General features: G+C 59.8%; 1 protein-coding gene across 1 annotated transcript in view; it reads left to right on the top strand.

Moving 5' to 3' along the window:
• Positions 1 to 7: 7 nt before the first annotated feature.
• The window catches only part of HCN2 (hyperpolarization activated cyclic nucleotide gated potassium channel 2), a gene marked incomplete at its 5' end in the record, with an annotated part of 20,836 nt that continues 341 nt past the window's right edge, over positions 8 to 20,502 (top strand). Inside the window, 8 exons of the mRNA XM_012645354.1 lie at positions 8 to 501; positions 9,823 to 10,246; positions 11,203 to 11,364; positions 12,890 to 13,108; positions 14,696 to 14,842; positions 17,668 to 17,908; positions 18,160 to 18,324; positions 20,178 to 20,501. Coding sequence (XP_012500808.1) covers positions 8 to 501; positions 9,823 to 10,246; positions 11,203 to 11,364; positions 12,890 to 13,108; positions 14,696 to 14,842; positions 17,668 to 17,908; positions 18,160 to 18,324; positions 20,178 to 20,501 — 2,176 coding nt within the window. The remainder of the gene's footprint in view (positions 502 to 9,822; positions 10,247 to 11,202; positions 11,365 to 12,889; positions 13,109 to 14,695; positions 14,843 to 17,667; positions 17,909 to 18,159; positions 18,325 to 20,177; position 20,502) is intronic.

Consider the following 20,502-nt stretch of genomic DNA (forward strand, 5'->3'; position numbering starts at 1 on the left):
GCCCCCTCATCAGCCGCCCCGAACCGAGGCGGCGCCCCCCGAGGCGGCGGACGAGGGCGGCCCGCGGGCCCGGCTCCGCAGCCGCGACAGCTCGTGCGGCCGCCCCGGCACCCCGGGCGCGGCGAGCACCGCCAAGGGCAGCCCGAACGGCGAGTGCGGGCGCGGCGAGCCGCAGTGCAGCCCCGCGGGGCCCGAGGGCCCGGCGCGGGGGCCCAAGGTGTCGTTCTCGTGCCGCGGTGCGGCCGCGGGGCCAGCGCCGGGGCCGGGCGCAGGGCCGGGGCCGGGGCCGGCGGATGAGGCGGGCAGCGAGGAGGCGGGCCCGGCCGGGGAGCCGCGCGGCAGCCAGGCCAGCTTCATGCAGCGCCAGTTCGGCGCGCTCCTGCAGCCGGGCGTCAACAAGTTCTCGCTGCGGATGTTCGGCAGCCAGAAGGCCGTGGAGCGCGAGCAGGAGCGCGTTAAGTCAGCGGGGGCCTGGATCATCCACCCGTACAGCGACTTCAGGTACCGCCTCCGGGAGGGGCCGGCCAGCGCGGAGGGGCCCGGAGAGCGGACGCGCGCGGGGGCTGTCCTTGGAGCGCCTTGGGGAGGGCGGGGCGGCGCGCCCGGCCGGTGACCTCGGGGGCTCCTCGGTGACCTCGGACGTGCCGGGACCCGCCCCGAAGTGCTCCTCCCTTTGGGGGCTCTCGGGGGCGCGCGCGGGCTCCCGGGGTGACCCCGGCGGGCTCCCTCCCACGCACCCTGACATCCCCAGCCCCGCAGCGCGGCGGCTGCACGTCGAAGGCCGCAGGGCCAGGGTCTGAGCGCTGGGGGGCGGAGAGGACGAATAGAGGGGAACGTGGGCACCAGGGAGCGGCGGCTCAGGAGCCAGGAGGAAAGAAGCGTGCCCCGGAGGACGCGCCCGAGAGTCCGACAGAGAAGGGGTTAAGCGAATGCGGGGCGCCCTCACGGTCTCCACCTGCACCCCGCGCCAGGAGGAGGCATGTCCGGGGTCCGCGGGCCTGGGTTGCGTGCGAAGAGGAGGCGCTGAGCGCGTGGGGTCCCCAGGCTGTGTGTTCTATGAGCCCCTCAACCCGAGCCGCTGGGTGGTGCGCCCATGTGTCGGTGGGTGTGTAGATGTCGATATGGATTAAACTGGTTAATGCCTGGAAGGGCTTAGAGCAAGGCCTGGCGCAGGGCCACGGCCTCATGTTTGGGGTTCTGGTTCCTGGGAGTGCGTTGTGTGGCTGGCGAGAGTGAACAGGAGCATGTGACTGCGGAGGGCAGGGGTTCTGGGGGCCTGGCGATCTGGGGGGAGGCGTGTCCCCAGGGGTGTGTCTGCGTGGTGGCTCATTGGTGTGTGTTCCAGTGGTGCGTGTGCGTCCATGTGCGCACCCGTGTGCAGGGTGTGTCTGTGTCAGTGGGTGTGTATGTGTTGGTAGGACGTCTGATTTGTGTGTGTTGGGGAGAGGTGTGTGTGTGCGTGCGTCAGTGGGCAGTGGTGTGAGCTGTGTGCAGGTGTCACACGTGGAACCGTGGAATTCTGCGTGACCGAGTGAGCCAGAGAGTTTATGTCTGTTTGTGTCTGAGAGTTGGGTGTGCAGGGTGTAGGTGGGACGTGCCTCTCCACCAAACCCGGGCACTTGGGGCAAGCACGGTTTCAGCACCGCGGACAGCGCCCCGGCCTCTGGGATTCTGCCGGCTCTTTTCCCGCCCTGGTCTCTCCTCCCCCAGGCCTGAGCCCCCAAGACTGGGCCCCGTTTGCCCCTGGACCCCCAGATCTGGACAAGGGGGCTGTGGAATCTCCCTTTCCCTGGCCCCTCTGCACCCCCCATGCTTGACTAGGAAGCAAGCCCAGAGGCACACAAGTTGGACAGAGCCTGGAAGAAAGCCCCAGATTCCAACTCCCCACCCCTGAGGCCTTCCTGAGAGGTGAACACAGCTATGACCAGTAGCCTGGATTTCAGGAGAGGCCAGGGGTGGGAGGACCCCAGGAGGGGCTCAGAAGGATTGCCTCTGGGCCCTCCCACCCTGCATGTGGGCATTCAGCATTTCCCTGCAGGTGGCCAAGCTGGGAGGGCTCTGGCCAGTGTCTGGGCTCAGTGTTCCAGTCTGTGAAGTGGGGACAGCAGGGAAGGATGGACTGGGTTTCCAGGGCCCCCTGGTCTGCCTGGCCCCACTGTGAAGGGGGTGCTAGCGCCAGTTGGCCAGAGGGATGTGGGGACCTGGTGGGCAGGGGGCCGCATACAGCACCCACTCCCCTTGGTCCCTTGTAGCATGTCTACCAGCAGCACCTCCCCACCCCCACACTAGCAGCCCACAAAGGGTGGGCACAAGGCTGGCGCTGGGAGCTGGCAGCTCTGGGTTTCCGCTTGGCTGCAGAAGGGCAGCGTGAGGCTTGGGGGGCAGGTGGGCCAATCCCGAGGTGGATGGGGGGAGAAGGCTGGTAGGAGGAGTGATGCTCGCTCAGCCTTGTGCTCCATTGTGGGCCTTGTCACATGCTCTGAGATACAGAGGGGCCATGGAGGCCATGAAGTCCCAGCAGGGCAGAGAAATTGAAAGATGGGGGGTTGGCAAGTGGGGAGGGGGCAAGTGTGGCCTGTTTTGGGGACTAGGGGAGCAAGTGGTTAGTTTTTATTTATTTATTTATTTATTCTGAGACAGGGTCTCGCTCTGTCACCTAGGCTGGAGTGCAGTGGCCCCATCATAGCTCACTACAGCCTCCAACTCCTGGCCTCAAGCAATCCTGCTGCTTCAGCCTCCCAAAGTGCTGGGATAACAAGCACAAGCCACTGCACCCAGCCTCAAAATTTTAAAAAGGACTTAGATGTTGCCAATCTGGGGTGCACTGGGGCCTCTACCAGCCTCCCGTACTTTGGGACCTGTGCCCCTTTTAGACCCTTCTGATTCAATACGGAGACAGACCCCAAGTATATCACAAGAACAATGCTTCCTGAGCCCTGCCCCGCCAAGGCCAGGGGCTGTTGGAAACACCTTACGAGTACTGATTTAATAATATTAATTATTACAGCGGTGAGGGGGGTGCTGTCCCATTTTACACAGGAGGAAAGGGAGGCTCGGAGAGGTAAAGTCACTTTCTCACAGCCACACAGCTAGTCAGGCAGATCTGGGATTCCCATCTGGACAGGCTGGCCAGGTATCCGCACTCTTGGCCGCAGGCAGCCCAGCCTCTGCCTGAGTCCGATCCAACAAGGGGAAATGGGAGACACAAGGCATTCTGGGGACTGCTGGAGACGTTGACGGTCCCCAGGGTGGGCAGTGGGTAATATTGGTATATGTGTCTATGTTAATTTCCTAAAACCATGTGTGAGGAATGTGGGGAGACTTCTCTGTGCCCACTCTCTGCCTTTGCCCCTTCTGTGCTCACAGCCTGAAGGTGAGGAAACCAGCCCCACTGGGGCGATGCTCAGGCACCACGTGACAGGAAAAGGGAGAAGGAGCCTCCCCAGCCCCCGCCCCCCGCCCCACTTCCTGACCCGGAGGCTGGAGGTCCCCCCACCTCCTTGGTTTGCTTTCTGCTGGTGGAGGCCACCTGTGAGACCAGCCTGCGCCCGGCTGGCACTGAGGACGGGACCGTTAATGTTTGGTGAACTGGGACAGCCTTCACTCTGCAGACTGCAGAGGAGGGGCACTGAGGTGGCCCTGGGCCACCAGGACAGCCCGGCAGAGCCAGGAGCAGGAACGTGGGCTGTCTGGGGGCCAGGCCCCGCTGCGGAGGTTGTCTCAGAGCAGCTTGTGGCAAGCAGGGGAGGCCTCTGCGTCCAATCACAGCTGGCTCCGGAGTCGGAGCCCGGACGGGGGCCCAGTACCTCCCATGAGGCCAGGTCCCTTGGGTCCTCTCTGGGCTCCTCTGCCTCAGTTGCCTCAGATGTGAGGTGGCAGTGGTAGGAGGAAAGAGGGGGTGGGTGTCCACCTATCACAATCAGGCCAACATCCTGTGGGCCTCGCACACCCTGGTCTCGTCCTGTTCCTGCTGGCGGCAAGCCTCTGCCCCACCGGGCACGCCCGCAGCCCGCAGCCGGTTCCGATCCTTTGCCTCCCCGGGGCCGCCCTCGCTGCCCGGGGCCCTTCTCTCCAGCCTGCTCCAAGTTCCTGCTGCTCGCTTGCTAGGAAGTGGCCTCCTCCACTTGTCACATCCCAGACTCTGGCACACCGTGGGTGCCACATTTTTGCTGAATTCGCCAAGGGGCAGACGCAGGTCCAATCTTGACTAGTTTCCTCGGCAGCCTGGGTGGGGCCTGAAGCGCAGTGGGTTCACTTAGAAGGCAGGGCCGTGGGGCTGTGGGCAGCTCTGGCCCCCAGCTTGGCACGGAGAGGCCCGGAGAGATGTTCCAGCAGCTCCCGTGGGGGCATTTGGCGGAGAAGCAAGTTCGAGGGATGCAGGGACAGATTTCGGGTTTCGGGGGTTTGATTCTCCCTCTTTGCACGTTACTAAGGTTTGTGGCTGAATTGGAACAGGTGCAAAAACCAAAGCAAGGGAGGGATTTGGCCTCACAGAATTCCCGGGGCCTTGGCAGGGTCTCTGCCCCTGCCCCGAACAGAACTGTTTTAACAATAAATACAGTTCGTTGCTACTCCCTTCGCGCCAGCCACTCCGGTTCTAAAGGCCACCCAGGTCCAAACGTGGAAAACTGAGACGTGCAAAGGAGGAAGTCTCCGGCGGGGAGGGGATGGGGCAGCATGGAGACAGTCCCTGTGGGGCCGGCTGTGACCCCGTCTCCCACCGTGGGCTGGTGACTTTCTCTGCCACTCGCTGCCACCCCCGAGGATGGCCTGGTGGGCGGAGGCCTGAGCGGGTCAGGGCTTTGTCCCTGGGAACTCTGGCCTGGTGGGCGGAGGGCTGGTCCCTGGCAGTGGAACCGTCATCTCCTGAGAGACAGTAGTTGTGCCAGTAGCTTCCGTACTGCCCTTCATCAGCTCCCATGTCTGTAAGTGCCTCTGAGGTCTGACTTTAGTCTCTCCTGCTGCTGTCAGTTTTCAATGTTCCTGAGTTGTCTCCCATCGGGGAGGCCTTGTGTGAGGGGAGAGAGACGAGTTGGTCCCTGGTGCCAACTCTGTGTCTGTCATATCCCCTGGGGTCTCTGAACGGGCCAGTGGGGGAGGGCTGGCTCCAAGAACCTGGCAGGACTGGACGCTGGCCCCCACCCCAGATGGCCCAGCGGATCAGTGAGAGATCAGGACTGGGTGCCGCTCTGCAAATCCCTGGGTGCTGAATCCCTGCATTAGGGCGCCGGGATAAACCCTACACGGGGCGTGGGAGTGAGGGCTTCTCTGGCTTCCACCCGCAGGAAGGCCGGCATCCGCCCAGGCCTGCAGGGAGTGAGGGAGGGACAGGGATGCCCCCATTTCCCAGCTGAGGAAGGGTCTGCACGGAGGGGCCGGGGGCCAGGGTGGCCGAGGCCTCCTTCCTCTCCAGGCCTTCCCTAAACTCCCTGCACAGCCACAGGCCCTTTGCACCTGCCATCCCTCTGCATGGTGGTCCCTCCAGCACCTTCCCCTCATCTGCCCACTGCCGCCTCTGAGAAGCCCTCCCTATCCGCCCCAGCTAAAGCGCCCCTGGTTGGTCTCTGTAGCTCCCCTGAAGCATCCCGCCCATCTGTCCTGGTGTGGACGGGCCGGGAGCCCACAGGGGGCTGCGCCTGTCCGTGCGCCTGGCTCCGGGCACGCGCTGTCTGGCCAATCCCTGTCTTGGGATCGCCCAGGAGCCTGGCTGTCTTCCCTGCCGGAGTCTCCCTTTCTTAATCCCTGACACCTGCCACGGATCCTGACTCCACATCCAGGCTCAGGCTCCTAATCTTCCATTGGGCGCTCACCCTTAATCCTGACCTCCGGCCCCTAATCCCCTCCCGGATTTCCCATCTGTAATTCCTGGACAGCCGCCCTGCCGAGTCTTGAATCCCTCGGGGAGGGGCCCGGCTTCCCCTGACGCTGGGGTCCTGGGACGCCTCTGTTCCAGTGGGGGCTAAAGGCCTCTGGGGCAGACCCTCCCCACCACACACGGGGCTGAGGGCCCCACGGGGAGGGGGAAGCCCACCACTTCAGCTCGATGGGCCTCAGTTTCCCCATCTGTCACCCAAGTGGATCAGAAGCCTTGTCTTCCCGTTCCCACCCCAGCTGGCCCTGGAGAGATAGGGCGACTCCCCAGACCAGGAACTCGGAAGGGCCCTGAGCTGGGGGCAGGAGGATGGGGCTGGGCTGCAGTCTGCCTGCCTGGGTTCCAGTCCACTCTGTTACTCGCTGCTGGAGGAGCCTCAGTTTCCCCATCTGAGCCGGGAGAACGGCTGGGCAGCTGCCAGAGGAGGGACTGAGCTTAGCCTGTGTCAGCTGCTGGGGGCCCCTGAAGTCATCACCTGGCTGGGAGGGGTCCCAGGCTTCCTCCCATCTCTGGTGCAGGGGCAGAGGGTCTCCCTGGGGGACCGGCCTCACCCCGTGCCGGAGCAGCAGGAATCTGGGTGTTTCCGCAGGAGTGGGGTCCTCCTCGGGGGCTCATTGCTATTTGTTGGGGACTATTTTTAAAATACAGGATTTAATTATGGTCGTTAACGTTCTTGCTGCGAAATCCCCCCTTGACAGCCCAGCGGCTTGTCCCTGGTCAGCGCTGGGGCCCGACCAGGAAAGCAGTGGGTGGCCGTGGGCTGTCTGCATCAGCTGGTCCCTGCAGAGGCTGATGGGAAAGGGGCAGCCCAGACTTGCTGAGTTGGGCAGTGAGGCTCAGAGAGGGAAAGTGGCTAGCCCCAGGCTGCACAGCCCAAGGGGAGCGAGGGGTAGGCTTTGGGCCTCCCCTTCCCCAGGGACATGGGAACTGAAGGCTGAGGGTTTGAGGCCCATGGGAGAAGGTCCCCACACAGTGAGGGCAGCAGACAGAGGACAGGCCCTGGGGGCCAACGGGCCTGGGTCTCTTCCTGCACCCCCACTTCCTGGCTGGGAAACCTCCCTGGTCTGTCAGTGGGGAGGTGTGGTGCCTGCCCGCATCCCCACCCCAAGAATAGAGGAAAGCATGTCAGCTGTAAAGTCACCTGAACAGGAGGCCCTCATGTCATGTGGCTGTTTAGACTGTTTCTAGGTCCCCAGGGTGGTTTCTAGGCCCCCCTGGGGTTTCTGGGCACCCTTGGTGGTTTCAGGAGCCACGCTGGGGTTTTCTAGGCCCCCTGGCCTTCTCAACTGGTTTTTCCTACTTGTTCTGTTGTGCCCCAAAGGTGGGGGGCTCTCATACCAGAGAGGGTGAGGCTGGGACTCAGAGCTCTACAGTGGACTCTAGGGGATGAGGGCTGGGCAGGCAGGTGGGCCCCCCAATCCCATGGGGTGTGAGGGCTCTGGGGGTCTGGTCGATGAGCAGATGCCCCAGATCAGGGGTCTGAATTCGTACATGGTGTTGAGATTCAGGCAAAGGAAGGTCTTGAATTTCGAGCAGAGTCATTTGTTTTCGCCCTTAAAGTTCTGGGGGGGTACCCCTCCCCAACCCCAGATGGTGTCAACCCTTCTTAGGTCTCTGAAGGTCTTCCTTCCATCTCAGGCAGGTTTGTGGGGGGCTTCCCAAAGGCCCAGCACCACCCCCCATCATGACCGGAGTCTCCTATGTCCTTTTAAAGATTACAACACATGTGGACTGACGGATAGAAGAAGAGACTGAGGTTCCGAGGGGCTGGAGGAACTCGCCCAAGGTCACTAGTGCCAGTGGGCAGGTGCCAACCCAGGCCTGGCTAACACTACCAGGATGTGAGATGTTGGGTCGCTTCCAGCCTTTGGCTCTCGCAGACTGAGCTGCTGTGAACATCTCGGTACAAATCGCTTTTTAATTTTTTTCCATTCCTTTTGGACGATTTCCTTGGGATCAATTCCCCGAAGTGGAACGTCTGGGTTACCCGGGAGGCGTGGTGTTAATAGCTCTTCTCCTGAGGTGCCCTCCTGAAAGGAGCCAATTTACGGCAGCTCCTGAGGCAGGGAGCTCACCGAGGCCATGCAGTGCCAGGGCTGACGGAGCTTTGTTTGTGCTCATTGGGAGAACTGGTCTTCTCTGGGAGGACATGGGGACTCCGGCCACGATGGGGAGTGGGCGGGGCCTATGAGAAGCCCCCTACAAACCAACCTGGGGAGGGATAAGACCTTGAGAGACATAAGGAGGGCTGACTCCATGTGGGAGTGGGGAGGGGTCCCCCAGCGTGAAGGGGAAAACCAAATAAATGACTGCTCGAAATTCAAGACACAGGGTATGGGGGCTCAGACCCCCCATCTGGGGCATCTGCTCCTCAGCGAGAGCCCCTGGACCCAGAGGCATTTATTTATTTATTTATTTATTTTCCCCCCAAGCTTTGGGAAGAATCTTTTGTAGTATATATATATATATTTTTTTTTTATCATAAAATTTGGCATTTAACCATTTTTAAATGTAAAATTCAGTGACGTTACGTATATTCACATTGTTGCGCAAGCACCTACCACTGTCCACTGCCAGAACTTTCTCATTATCCCAAACAGAAATTCTGCTCCCATTAACCAGTAACTCCCGCTTCCCCCCCTAGCCCTTGACAACCACGAATCCATGTCCCGTCTCTGTGGCTCTGCCTGTTCTGAACGTTTCATATAAATGGAGTCTCACACTGTGTGTCCTTCTGTGTCTGGCGTCTCTCACTGAGCACGATGTCCTCAAGGTCCACCCACGCTGTGGCCTGTGTCAGAGCCTCCTTCCTTGTCATGGATGAACAATATTTCATTGTGTGGATGGACCACGTTGTGTGTGTCCACTCATCCATCGGAGGACATGTGGGTCGTGTCCGCCTTTTGTCTGTTGTGAGTCGTGCCGCTGTGAACATGGGCGGGCAAGTTTCCGTTTGAGTCTTTGATTGCAACTCTCTGGGCGCATACTCAGGAGTGGGATTGCTGGGTCATATGGTAATTCTATTAATATGTTTAACTTTTTAAGGAGCCATCAAACAGTTCTCCCTTGGAGTGGTTTTGATTTGCATTTTCTCGACAGCTGAGGGGCCGGGCATCTGTCCATGTGGCCATCTGCGGAGTCCGTATGACCTCATGGGTAGACGCTTCAGTCACGGCACTGTGCCTGGCCCGTCAATAGATATTCCTTGAATGGATGGGCCTTTTCCTGCCAGTGCCTCCCAGGTGGAATTTCGGGATTGACCTTGGGGACTTGCACCCAGTCTGGGTGTATCTGGGAGGGAAGCGGCTCATCGTCTCTTCTCCACGCCTGTGTGTTACATTCAAGGCCTGAACGGTGCCAAGTCCTGCGATTCTCATCCCTCCCACCCGCTAGGGCCCTCTGCTCTGGCACTGCCCGGCCCCTGCCTTGGCCTCTCTCTGCCTCCTGGATGGGCGCCCCGCTTCCTCCCTGTCTCCTGTCACACGTCCAAGGATGCTTCCTGAAATGAAGTCGCAGCTTTCCAGTGGCCCACGTGGGGGCTCCCGCTCCTCCGGAGGGCTTTGGGGCCTGGCGGCTCCAGGTCCCACGCAGCAGTTGGCCACACTGCGCCTGCCGCCGCATGCTCCCCTGTCTGCACCCTGTCCTCTGCCGGTCTGCTTTTTGCTCTTCCCACAATGTTTTCTAAAGCCAACCTTGTGCCAGGCAACATTGTCCCTCTTTGGTCATGTGAAACATTCAGTCTATTTTGGGCATCCTCCTGGGCTTGGCTGGGGCTCCTGCCTCTTCCAGGAGGGAAGGTCAGACTGGGCCACAGGGAGGGACCCGGGCTGCGGGAGCCTTCCTGGAGGTGGGGCCCACGGCCACGACTTTGTGCAGGAGGGAGACAGGTGGGGACGGCTCCCCGGCGAGGGCGCGGTGGGGCCCGGAGGCTGAACGGCCCCTTCCCCCAGGTTCTACTGGGACTTCACCATGCTGCTGTTCATGGTGGGAAACCTCATCATCATCCCCGTGGGCATCACCTTCTTCAAGGACGAGACCACGGCCCCGTGGATCGTGTTCAACGTGGTCTCGGACACCTTCTTTCTCATGGACCTGGTGCTGAACTTCCGCACGGGCATCGTGATCGAGGATAACACGGAGATCATCCTGGACCCCGAGAAGATCAAGAAGAAGTACCTGCGCACGTGGTTCGTGGTGGACTTCGTGTCCTCCATCCCCGTGGACTACATCTTCCTCATCGTGGAGAAGGGCATCGACTCCGAGGTCTACAAGACGGCGCGCGCCCTGCGCATCGTGCGCTTCACCAAGATCCTCAGCCTCCTGCGGCTGCTGCGCCTGTCGCGCCTCATCCGCTACATCCACCAGTGGGAGGAGGTGCGGGGCGCGGGCCTGGCCACGGGGGCGTGGGAGGGGGCGACGAGGGTGCTGGAGCGGGGCCATGGGTGTAGGGGCGGGGGCCACGGACGTGGGGCGGGGCCATAATGGTGTGGGCTGGGCTGTGGCTGTGGGGGTGGGCCGAGGGGAGAGGGCGGGGCCACGGATGTAGGGGCGGGGCCAAAAGAAGGTGGGGGCTGAGCTATGGCTGCAGGGGCGGGGCCATGGGGCGTGGGGGCGGGACCGTGGCTGCGGGGGCGGGGCGACGGGGGCACTGGGGCAGGTGGACGGTAGGTACTACAGGTGCGGGGCGGGTTTCGGGCCCAGATGGGAGGCACCTGGCGGGGATACGCGGGTCCAGGGGCTGGGCCACGGAGAAAAGACGGGGCGGGGCTCTGGGTTCAGGGCGGGCCCCAGGCCGCCAGGGGCGGAGCCAGGGTGGGGGGCCAGGAGCTAGGCTAGGGGGCCTAGAGGGGCCACAGGCCGAGCCCCGGGGTGGAGTCCCAGGGACTGCAGGGAGGGGTCATGGGAGCCACAGGGGCAGAGCCTGGGGGTGCTCTCCCGGGCGCTACGGGGCAGAGCCGCGGGCGGGGTCCTGCACATCCCCAGCCCCCTCGACCATGGGGAAACTGAGGCTCAGAGAAGCAAAGCCACGCCTCCTCCCCCAAGTCCAGACCCGCCCCCCCATACCGCCTCCGGACTGAGGCTGCCTGGACTCCAGTGGCGCTCGTGGTCCGGGCAGCGACGGCGGGGGCGGGGTGCGGGGCGGCGCGGAGCCGGGCGTGGGTGGTGGTCCCCGGAGGGGAGCTCTGGCGCCGGGTGTCGCAGACTGGGCAGGGGCCACGTGCTGTCGCGGTCGAGAAGGGAAGGGACGGAGGTCCCGCTGGGGGCTGCTTCCTCCGCCGTCCGGGCGGGCAGGGGTCCGCGGGACCCTCACGGCCGCCCCCTCCGCACAGATCTTCCACATGACCTACGACCTGGCGAGCGCTGTCATGCGCATCTGCAACCTCATCAGCATGATGCTGCTGCTGTGTCACTGGGACGGCTGCCTGCAGTTCCTGGTGCCCATGCTGCAGGACTTCCCGCGCAACTGCTGGGTCTCCATCAACGGCATGGTGGTGAGCGCTGGACGGGGCGACCCCAGCAGTGCCTAGTCCCCCCATTGGACCCCCCTGGAAGGCCAAAGGCGATTTCAGCCTTTCAGACCTGTGACCATCCAGAGGCAACCAGTTTCCAGGGCGACTGTGACCATTTTGATCACCCAGACATCTGCTTAGTGATTTTCCCAATTGATTTGACTTTTAAATGTACATACACTTAACTTAAAGGCTTAACCTGTAGTCCTAGCTACTAGGGAGGCTGAGGCAGGAGGATTGCTTGAGGCTAGGAATTCAAGGCTGCAGTGAGCTGTGATTGTGCCTGTGAATAAGCCACTGTGCTCCAACCTGGGCAACACATTGAGACCCCATCTATAAAAAAATTTTTTTAATTAAAAAAAATCCTTTCCCATATTGGCCTAAAAAAAAAAGAAAAGAAAAAAAAGAAAAATTTACATCGTAACTCTCGAATGGGAAAGTGGTATTATGAGCTCTAAAAAATAGTAAGTGTCCAGCACTAAACAATTCATAAGAAAAAAACAAATAGCCGGGCGTGGTGGCTCATGCCTGTAATCCTCGAACTCTGGGAGGCCGAGGTGGGAAGATTGCTCAAGGTCAGGAGTTCAAGACCAGCCTGAGCAAGAGCGAGACCCCATCTCTACTAAAAATAGAAATAAATTAGCTGGACAACTAAAAATATATAGAAAAAATTAGCTGGGCATGGTGGCCCTGTAGTCCCAGCTACTCGGGAGGCTGAGGCAGTAGGATCACTTGAGCCCAGGAGTTTGAGGTTGCTGTGAGCTAGGCTGACGCCACGGCACTCTAGCCCAGGCAACAGAGCAAGACTCTGTCTCAAAAAAAAAAAAAAAAAGAAGAAAGAAAAGAAAAAAAATAATAATTGAAGGAAGTCCCAGTCCCGGGCACCTGTTGTTTCCTGGTTGACTCTTAAGGGTGCGTCTTGGGCGCTGCAGGAGTGAACGTTGGGTTCGCACCCAGTGAGCCTTTCTCCTGGCCGGGGGATTGCTGTGCACAGCCTACGGGCACATATGGGACTTGGGATGTTTTTGGTTTGGACACGGAGCAGGTGGGCATCGATGGGTCCGGAGCTGCAGAGGGGAAGCTGACAGGCGCCTCTTCCCGGCGTCTGGCACAGCTGCTTGGGCTGAGGCAGCCCATTGTCTGATGGCCACTTGTGCATGTGGGCCGCTTCCTGAACAGAGCCCGCTGTCCCCCTTCCTCAGCTGGGTCAACTGAGGACTCGGTGGGGGGCACCTCCCAGGCTAGCCTAGGGCCTCTGCCCTCCCTGCCCCTTGGGCTTGACTCTGGGGCCCCCTGGAACTTTCATGGACTCATGGATGCTCTGATGAGAGGCTGCAAAGGCCTGGGGGCCAGACTCTGGCCCTCTGGGTATTAGTTTCCCTTGGTTACCTCTGAGCATGGGGAGCTCACCACCTCTGGTGCCTGGGGGAGGATGGTGGGTGGGCCCTCAGGGGCCAGGGCTCCCTGGGATGTGAGTGCCCACCGCCCTCCCCCTGTGGCCTTGCAGAACCACTCGTGGAGCGAGCTCTACTCCTTTGCGCTCTTCAAGGCCATGAGCCACATGCTGTGCATCGGGTACGGCCGGCAGGCGCCTGAGAGCATGACAGACATCTGGCTGACCATGCTGAGCATGATCGTGGGCGCCACCTGCTACGCCATGTTCATCGGCCATGCCACCGCCCTCATCCAGTCGCTGGATTCCTCGCGGCGCCAGTACCAGGAGAAGGTGAGGGGTCAGGCCCACGCTGGGTCTGAGGGGGGAGGTAGGACCCACCCTGGGGTCTGAGGGGGGAGGCCCACCCGACCCCCCTCGCAGCCCTGCGTGGTGTGTGTGCTCAGGGCAGAGACAGAGGAGGGGCCCAGGTGGGGGCGGGGGGCAGTGTGGTGGGGAGCAGGGACCAGATGGTCTGTGGCTGGATCAAGAGGAGAAAGGAAAGCCCCAGGGCAGAGGGGGCACCTTGGGAAGCGCTTTAGGAGGAGTCCTTGGTCAGGCAGCTCCCTGGGACTAGGGGCTGCAGGGGGACCCCAGAGGGAGAACCAGAGAGCTGGCCTCTCTTGGAGGCTGGGCCGCGTGGGGGTCAGTGGGCCAGCTCAGGACCGGCTGGCGAGGGGAGGGTACACAGTGGAGTCCAAGAGGCCTGCCGTCACTCAGGGCGCAGCTTCAGGGAGAGCAGGGCCGTGTGGTGGCTCAGACTTGGCCTCCTACCGGGGACAGTGCCCTCAGGGCTAATCTCAGGGTCACCCGTGGGGGCCCTTTGGGGGCCTCACTCTCTACTCTGTGCCTCAGTTTCTCCTCTCTGAGACCGCCCTGTCTGTCCTGCTGTCCTGATGGCTGGCTTGGCCAGGAGCTGCAACCCCCCACCAGGGCCAGCCGGGTCAGCTGGGCCCTGTGCCAGGCGCCCGGCTGTCCGGAAGCCGTGGGCCTCACACCCAAACACGAGCTGGTGCCACCACCCGCCCGCCATCACGGGTTCCGCTGAGCTCAGGACAGCTGCGGCTGGGCGGGATTGGGGCGGAAGTGGGGCAGGGGCACCCCTGGGGGCACCATCCTGGGGACAGCAGGGCCTGGCACCTCTGCCTGGCCCCACACCCCTGCCCTGATGGGAGGGGCTGACCCGTGGCTTCTAGAAAGATCACCCAGAGGGGAACCAGGGCCACCAGCATGTGGGGGGACCTGGGGGGTTCTGTCTGGCCTCCCATGAGAAACCCTCCCCTCAGCCGGCGCGGCGGCTCACAGCTGCAGTCCCAGCTACTCGGGAGGCCGAGGTGGGAGGATCACTTGAGCCCAGGAGTGGGAGGCTGCAGTGAGCTGTGATCGCGCCACTACACTGCAGCCTGGGCGACAGAGCGAGATGCTGTCTTAAAAAAAAAAAAAAAAAAAATGCCGAGTGGAGATATTCACCCATTTCTCAGGGTAGGGCTGCCAGATAAAATTCAGGATACCTGGTTGAATTTGAATTTCATATGAACAGCAAGTTTTCTAAGTGTGTCCCAAATATTGCATGGGATATACTTAGATGAAATATTTTTGTTTATCTGAAATTCTGCTTTAACTGGGAATCCTGAATTTTATCTGGCAACCCAACCCCTAAGAATTAATTCAATATCATTTTGGAATTATTATTTAGAATATTAGTCAAGATAGATTATTCAGAATATTAATGAAGAATTAACTTACTATTTCACTTCAAATTTAAATGTAGAAATCAGTATTTGTTGTTGTTCAGTGTGGGGCAGGAGGATCCAGCCCGTCCCCTGGGCTGGGCCTGGCCTCCCGGCGGTGGCGCCTGACCCGGCCCTCTGCCCCGTACAGTACAAGCAGGTGGAGCAGTACATGTCCTTCCACAAGCTGCCCGCCGACTTCCGCCAGAAGATCCACGACTACTACGAGCACCGCTACCAGGGCAAGATGTTCGACGAGGACAGCATCCTGGGCGAGCTCAACGGGCCCCTGCGGGAGGTGAGGCGGGCGCCGGGGGCGGGGGTTGGCTGCAGGACTCAGGCTCAGCCACGCTCTGCCCAGCTGCCGAGCTGCCGGGCTCTGGGTCCTGGAGGGGAGGCGTGGCCAGCCGAGCTGCAGCATGAAGGACTTAAGCTAGACTTGCACACATGCCCTCCCCACGCCAGACTCCCTTCCGTGAAGCCTCACCGCTGCCTCCCCAGACACCACCTGCCTGGTTCCACTCCCCTGTTAGCAGACCTACCGAGGTCCGTGCCACGCGGAAGCGGGGCAGGCTGTCCAGCCCTGCTGAGCACCAGGGCCTGACCAGCTGGTTTAAATCCCAGCTGTGGCTCCTGTAGCCTGTGCAACCCTCGGGTAAGTTTCCTAGGGCTGCTGTAACAGACGCCTACATGCTTAAAAAACAGAGATTTATTCTCTCACAGTCCGGAGGCCAGAAGTCCAACATCAAGGTTTCACAGGGGCTCCCCACAAAGGCTCCGGGGGAGGATCCTTCCTGCCTCTCTCAGTTTCTGGGGGCCCAGGCGTCCCTTGGCTTGTGGACACAGCCCTCCGATCTCCGCCTCCATCTCCTCGCAGCCTCCTCCCCCAGGCGCTTCTCTCCCAGGGCCCGCCCCCTCCCGCGGGCCCGTCTCGACCACAGACGCCTGCAAAGACCGTTTCCTCGCCAGGTCCCATTCGCAGGTGCCGGGGCCGGCCTCCCACGACGCTCGCCCAGCAGTTACTGAGTGTCAACTGTGTGCCCTGCCCTGTGCGTGGTGGTGGGGCGGGGGGGACAGAGGACGGTGACACAGAGGTGTTGGAGAGAGAAGCCCCGGGAGAACCAGAGCAGGGAGGGGCGCGAGGGGGCGGCGGCGTCCGCACAAGGGGAGGCGCGCGCTGCGCTGGCGTCCCAGGCAGAGGGCACGGCAAGGGCAAAGGCCCCCAGGAGGCAGTGATGACGTGGGCTTGGAGACAGGCCTGACACTCAGGGCCTGGGGGTGGGGGGGGCCCATTTACACGCACTGCCTCCCAGGAGGCGGGCGCGGTGGTTAACTTTATTGGAAATGTTTAATTGCATTTGATGATTATTTTCATTCATTCATTTAATAGAGACAGAACTCACAGACCACAAAATGCATGAAATTCCGTGGTTTTTGGTATCTTCACTGAGTTGTGCAACCATCACCACTGTCTAATTCCAGAACATTCTCGTCAGCCCACAAGGGAACCTGGGCTGTTAGCCATCACTCCCCTGGCCCCCTGGCCCTGGCAACCCGGACGTAATAATTATCTAGGCGTTGGCAAGTTCCAAAGTGAAGTCTTCAAAGCCGCCTATGCTCAGAAAAGTCCGGCTTCTGTCCTGTCCCAATTCTCTCTGCCCAGTTTCCACTGCCTGTGCCCTCCCACTTGCTGTTTGCAATACAGCATGTGCTCAATACCTGATTGCTGTACAGTTTACTACCTATTTTTTACATACTAGAGGTGCTCAACACATACTTCCTGTATAGGAGGCTACTGATGCCTGTTTGCTGTATACAGCAGGTGCACAATGCATGCTTGCTGTACACACTCAGGTTATAGAGGGATTCACTTACGTTTTCTTCTGGTACTTGTATTGTTTCACTTTTCACATTTAGAGCCCTGAGACCCCTTTGGAACTTGTCCCGGTACGTGGCGTGGGGACGTGTTCGCCTGCTGTGCGGCCAAGCGCCCCCTCTCTGCCCCGCAACTCGAGGAGTCACTTTCGCTTTATGCTAAAATTCCGTATGTGCTTGGTTCTATTTCTGGACTTTTAATCCATGCCCTGCAATGGCCAAAGCCACGTGGTCGGAACACAGAGGCTTTACAGTGTGTTTCGGAACCTTGCGGGGCAGCCCCTCCTCCCTGCTCTTGATTTCTGTGGGTTCCCTGCGGTTTTTTGCTCATTTGTTCTTCTAAATGAGCTGGAGGAGCATCAGTCACTAGACAAGCAAACCCGGTGGTGTTTTCACGGGGATCACGCCAAACGTGTATGTGAGCAGGGAGAACGGGCGCTGCACGATGGAGAGGCGTCTGTCTAGGAAGTCCAAGCCCCCTTCTGTGCCTCTGGAGGTTTCTTCCTGTCGGTTTGGACTTCCCTTGCTAAACGCACTTCCCTTAACTCTTCATGCGGATGCACACGGTGGCTTCTCGACCAAGTGGTTTTTGTTTATATATATTAATACAAAGGCTGTCAGTTTTCTCTTTAAGGTAAGGCTTTCTTTCTATCGGAACATATCTTACAGAAAAGTGCCCATGTCATGAGGGCGCAGCTCATTAGATATCCCGCAGAGTGAACACCGTGTAACCACCACCTGGATCAAATGCGGAACATTTTCATGCCCGGAAGCTTCCTTGCCACGGGCAACTGTCACCCTGACTTCCGCCACCATCGATTGATTTTAAGGTCCTTGGTTTTTATGTTGGTTTTTTTTTTTTTTTTATCACCTGCTATCTTGTCTAAGTCGCCTTACGTTGTAGTTTTCCATTGATTCTTTCGGGCTTTCTAGGTAGTCATGTGGTCTGCAAAGAGAATTTTTGTTTTTCCCTTCCAAGTCTTATATCTCTAATTGCTTTTTCTTGTCTGATTGCATTGCCACTCCAAAACAGTGTTCAGTTGTAGGGTTTTCTTGCTCTTGTCTTTGGGGGCAATACCTCCAGTGTTTGCCTGTTAAGAAAGATGCTGGCTGTCACGCTACAATGTTAAACCCGTTTCACAGACAAGGAAGGCGAAGCTCCCAGGGATGAAAGGGTCCCAAAGGTAGAGTGAGAAAGAAGAGCCAGAGCCACACACCCTGACGCCACCCCTGCCTCCACCCCTGCAGGAGATTGTCAACTTCAACTGCCGGAAGCTGGTGGCTTCCATGCCGCTGTTCGCCAACGCTGACCCCAACTTTGTCACGGCCATGCTTACCAAACTCAAGTTCGAGGTCTTCCAGCCGGGTGACTACATCATCCGCGAGGGCACCATCGGCAAGAAGATGTACTTCATCCAGCATGGCGTGGTCAGCGTGCTCACCAAGGGCAACAAGGAGATGAAGTTGTCTGACGGCTCCTATTTCGGGGGTGAGCCTGTGGGCAGCAGAGCTGCACCCTTCCCAGGGTCTCAAACGGGAGGCGGGGACCCGGCCTCACTGGGTGTGGGCCTGTGGGGGCGGGGACCGTGGCTGGGACAGGCGTCAGGAGGAGCCTCTGGTGGAAGGGCCAGCGCCCGCCCAGGCACAGAGGTTGGACTGTGCTCTTGGGGTGGTCCTGGGGGTGGGCGAGGGCAGGGGGCGTTGCCTGGCAGCTGAGGTGCCTCTCCCCGCCACATGCAGAGATCTGCCTGCTCACGCGGGGCCGGCGCACGGCCAGCGTGCGGGCTGACACCTACTGCCGCCTCTACTCACTGAGCGTGGACAACTTCAACGAGGTGCTGGAGGAGTACCCCATGATGCGTCGTGCCTTCGAGACTGTCGCCATCGACCGCCTGGACCGCATCGGTGAGTGGGCTGGCCATCGCGGGAGGGAATCAGGCTGCCATGGAAGGGGTGTGGCTGGCGGCCCTCCAAGTCCCTTTGGATCCTGACTGATGCTCTGACCTGCCATCCCACTCGGGCCAGATGCAGCCTCAGTTTCCCAAGGAAGAGAAAGTATGGGGTGTTTGCAGTTGTGCACAGCTTCTGCTCATTTGGCAAATGTTGGGTGCCTAGAGTGTGCTGGGGGGGCAGATGTGAGCCACGAGGCTGACTTGAGGGCTGCCTTTATGAGGCTTATGGTCTGGTGGTCAAATCACCTAGCCCAGCCGTGTGCCAGGAGGGGATGGGTAGGGGGGCTTCCCTGAGGAGGGAATGCTGAGCGGAGACCAGATGAGTAGGCAATGCCATGTAGAAAGGGGAAAGATGTGTTCTGGGAGTGGGCACAGCGAGTGCAAAGGCCCTGAGGTGGGAAGGAGGCCTGGAGTCTAGAGCCAGGGAACCTGGGAGGAGGGAGGCTGGGGAGGCAGGTCGGGGCCAAACACACAGGGTCTCCTGTAAATCAGCACCACGGAGCCCTGGCAGCTTCTAGGTGGGGGATGACCTGACCAGACTTGCTTTCTACAAGGGGGGCAGTGTCCATGAGGGAGATGGTGGTCTGGGGAGGTAGCCTCAGGGCAGGGAGAGGTGGGGGACCCCAGATGTGGCTGAGAGGTGTGCCCTCAGGGCTTGCTGACAACTGCCTGGAGGAGCCAGGGAGATGGCGGCCCTGGTGCTGTTTGGGGGAATGGAGAGGTGTTAGGGAGCTTCCTAGTATACGAAACCGTTCAGCACATTTGTATGTGATAGGCACTCAACGATTTGCTCCAGGCAATAGGTGTTCAACACATTTCTGAATGGCAGATGCTTAGATATACGTGCTGTATATAGTAGGCACTCAGCCTGTGTACAGCCACCTGTTCTGGGTGTGCTTGTTGCACACTGCAGGCACTGAAAACATGGTTACTGTATACAGGAGATGCACATACATGCATATTTGGTTTAGAGTGATACCTGCTCCATGTAAACAGCAGGTACTCAATACATGCTTGCTGTATGCAGAAGGTGCTCCATGTGTAGTGTCTGTACAGTACTCAATACTTGTTTTCTTGTATATAAAGGTGCTCAGCCTATACACAACAGGGACTCAACACCTGCTTGTTCTGCACGGCAGGTACTCCGTACCTAGTCCCTATAGGCAAGAGGGGCTACATTGTTCTTGTATACAATAGGAGCTCAATACCTGTTTGCTATATACAATAGGTGCTCAGCCTATACACAGCGGGCATTCCATGCATACTGGCTATACAGAGTAGGCACTCAATACCTGCTTATTATATACAGCAGGCACTCAATATGCTTGTTCTACACAGCAGGTGCTCCTTGTGTACTTGTTATATACAGCGGGCACCCACACCAGCTTACTCTACACAGCAGGTGCTCAGCCTGTATGCAGCAGGCATTCCACGTGTGCTTGTTGTATGCAACAGGCACACACACCTGCTTGCCCTACCCAGCAGGTGCTCAGCCTGTACACAGCCGGCAGTCCATGCATACTAGCTGTGCACTGCATGCGTTAGACCCCTGCTTGCTCTACACAGCAGGCTCTCAGCCTATACGCAGTAGGCATTCCACGTGTGCTTGTTGTATACAGCAGGCACACACCTGCTTGCCCTACCCAGCAGGTGCTCAGCCTATACACAGCCGGCATTCCATGCGTACTAGCTGTGCGCTGCAGTCATTGGACCCCTGCTTGCTCTACACAGCAGGCGCTCACTCCTTGTGCGCTGCTGTACACAGCAGGCGCCGAAGGAGTGCTCACCGCTGGCGCCCTCCCGCAGGCAAGAAGAACTCGATCCTACTGCACAAGGTGCAGCACGACCTCAACTCGGGCGTGTTCAACAACCAGGAGAACGCGATCATCCAGGAGATCGTCAAGTACGACCGCGAGATGGTGCAGCAGGCGGAGCTGGGCCAGCGGGTCGGCCTCTTCCCGCCGCCGCCGCCGCCGCAGGTCACCTCGGCCATCGCCACGCTGCAGCAGGCCGTGGCCATGAGCTTCTGCCCGCAGGTGGCGCGCCCGCTCGTGGGGCCGCTGGCGCTCGGCTCGCCGCGCCTCGTGCGCCGCCTGCCTCCCGGGCCCGCGCCCGCCGCCGCCTCGCCGGG

Source organism: Propithecus coquereli, unplaced genomic scaffold, assembly GCF_000956105.1.
Source record: "Propithecus coquereli isolate 6110/MARCELLA unplaced genomic scaffold, Pcoq_1.0 Scaffold232, whole genome shotgun sequence".
Taxonomy (NCBI): Eukaryota; Metazoa; Chordata; class Mammalia; order Primates; family Indriidae; genus Propithecus; species Propithecus coquereli.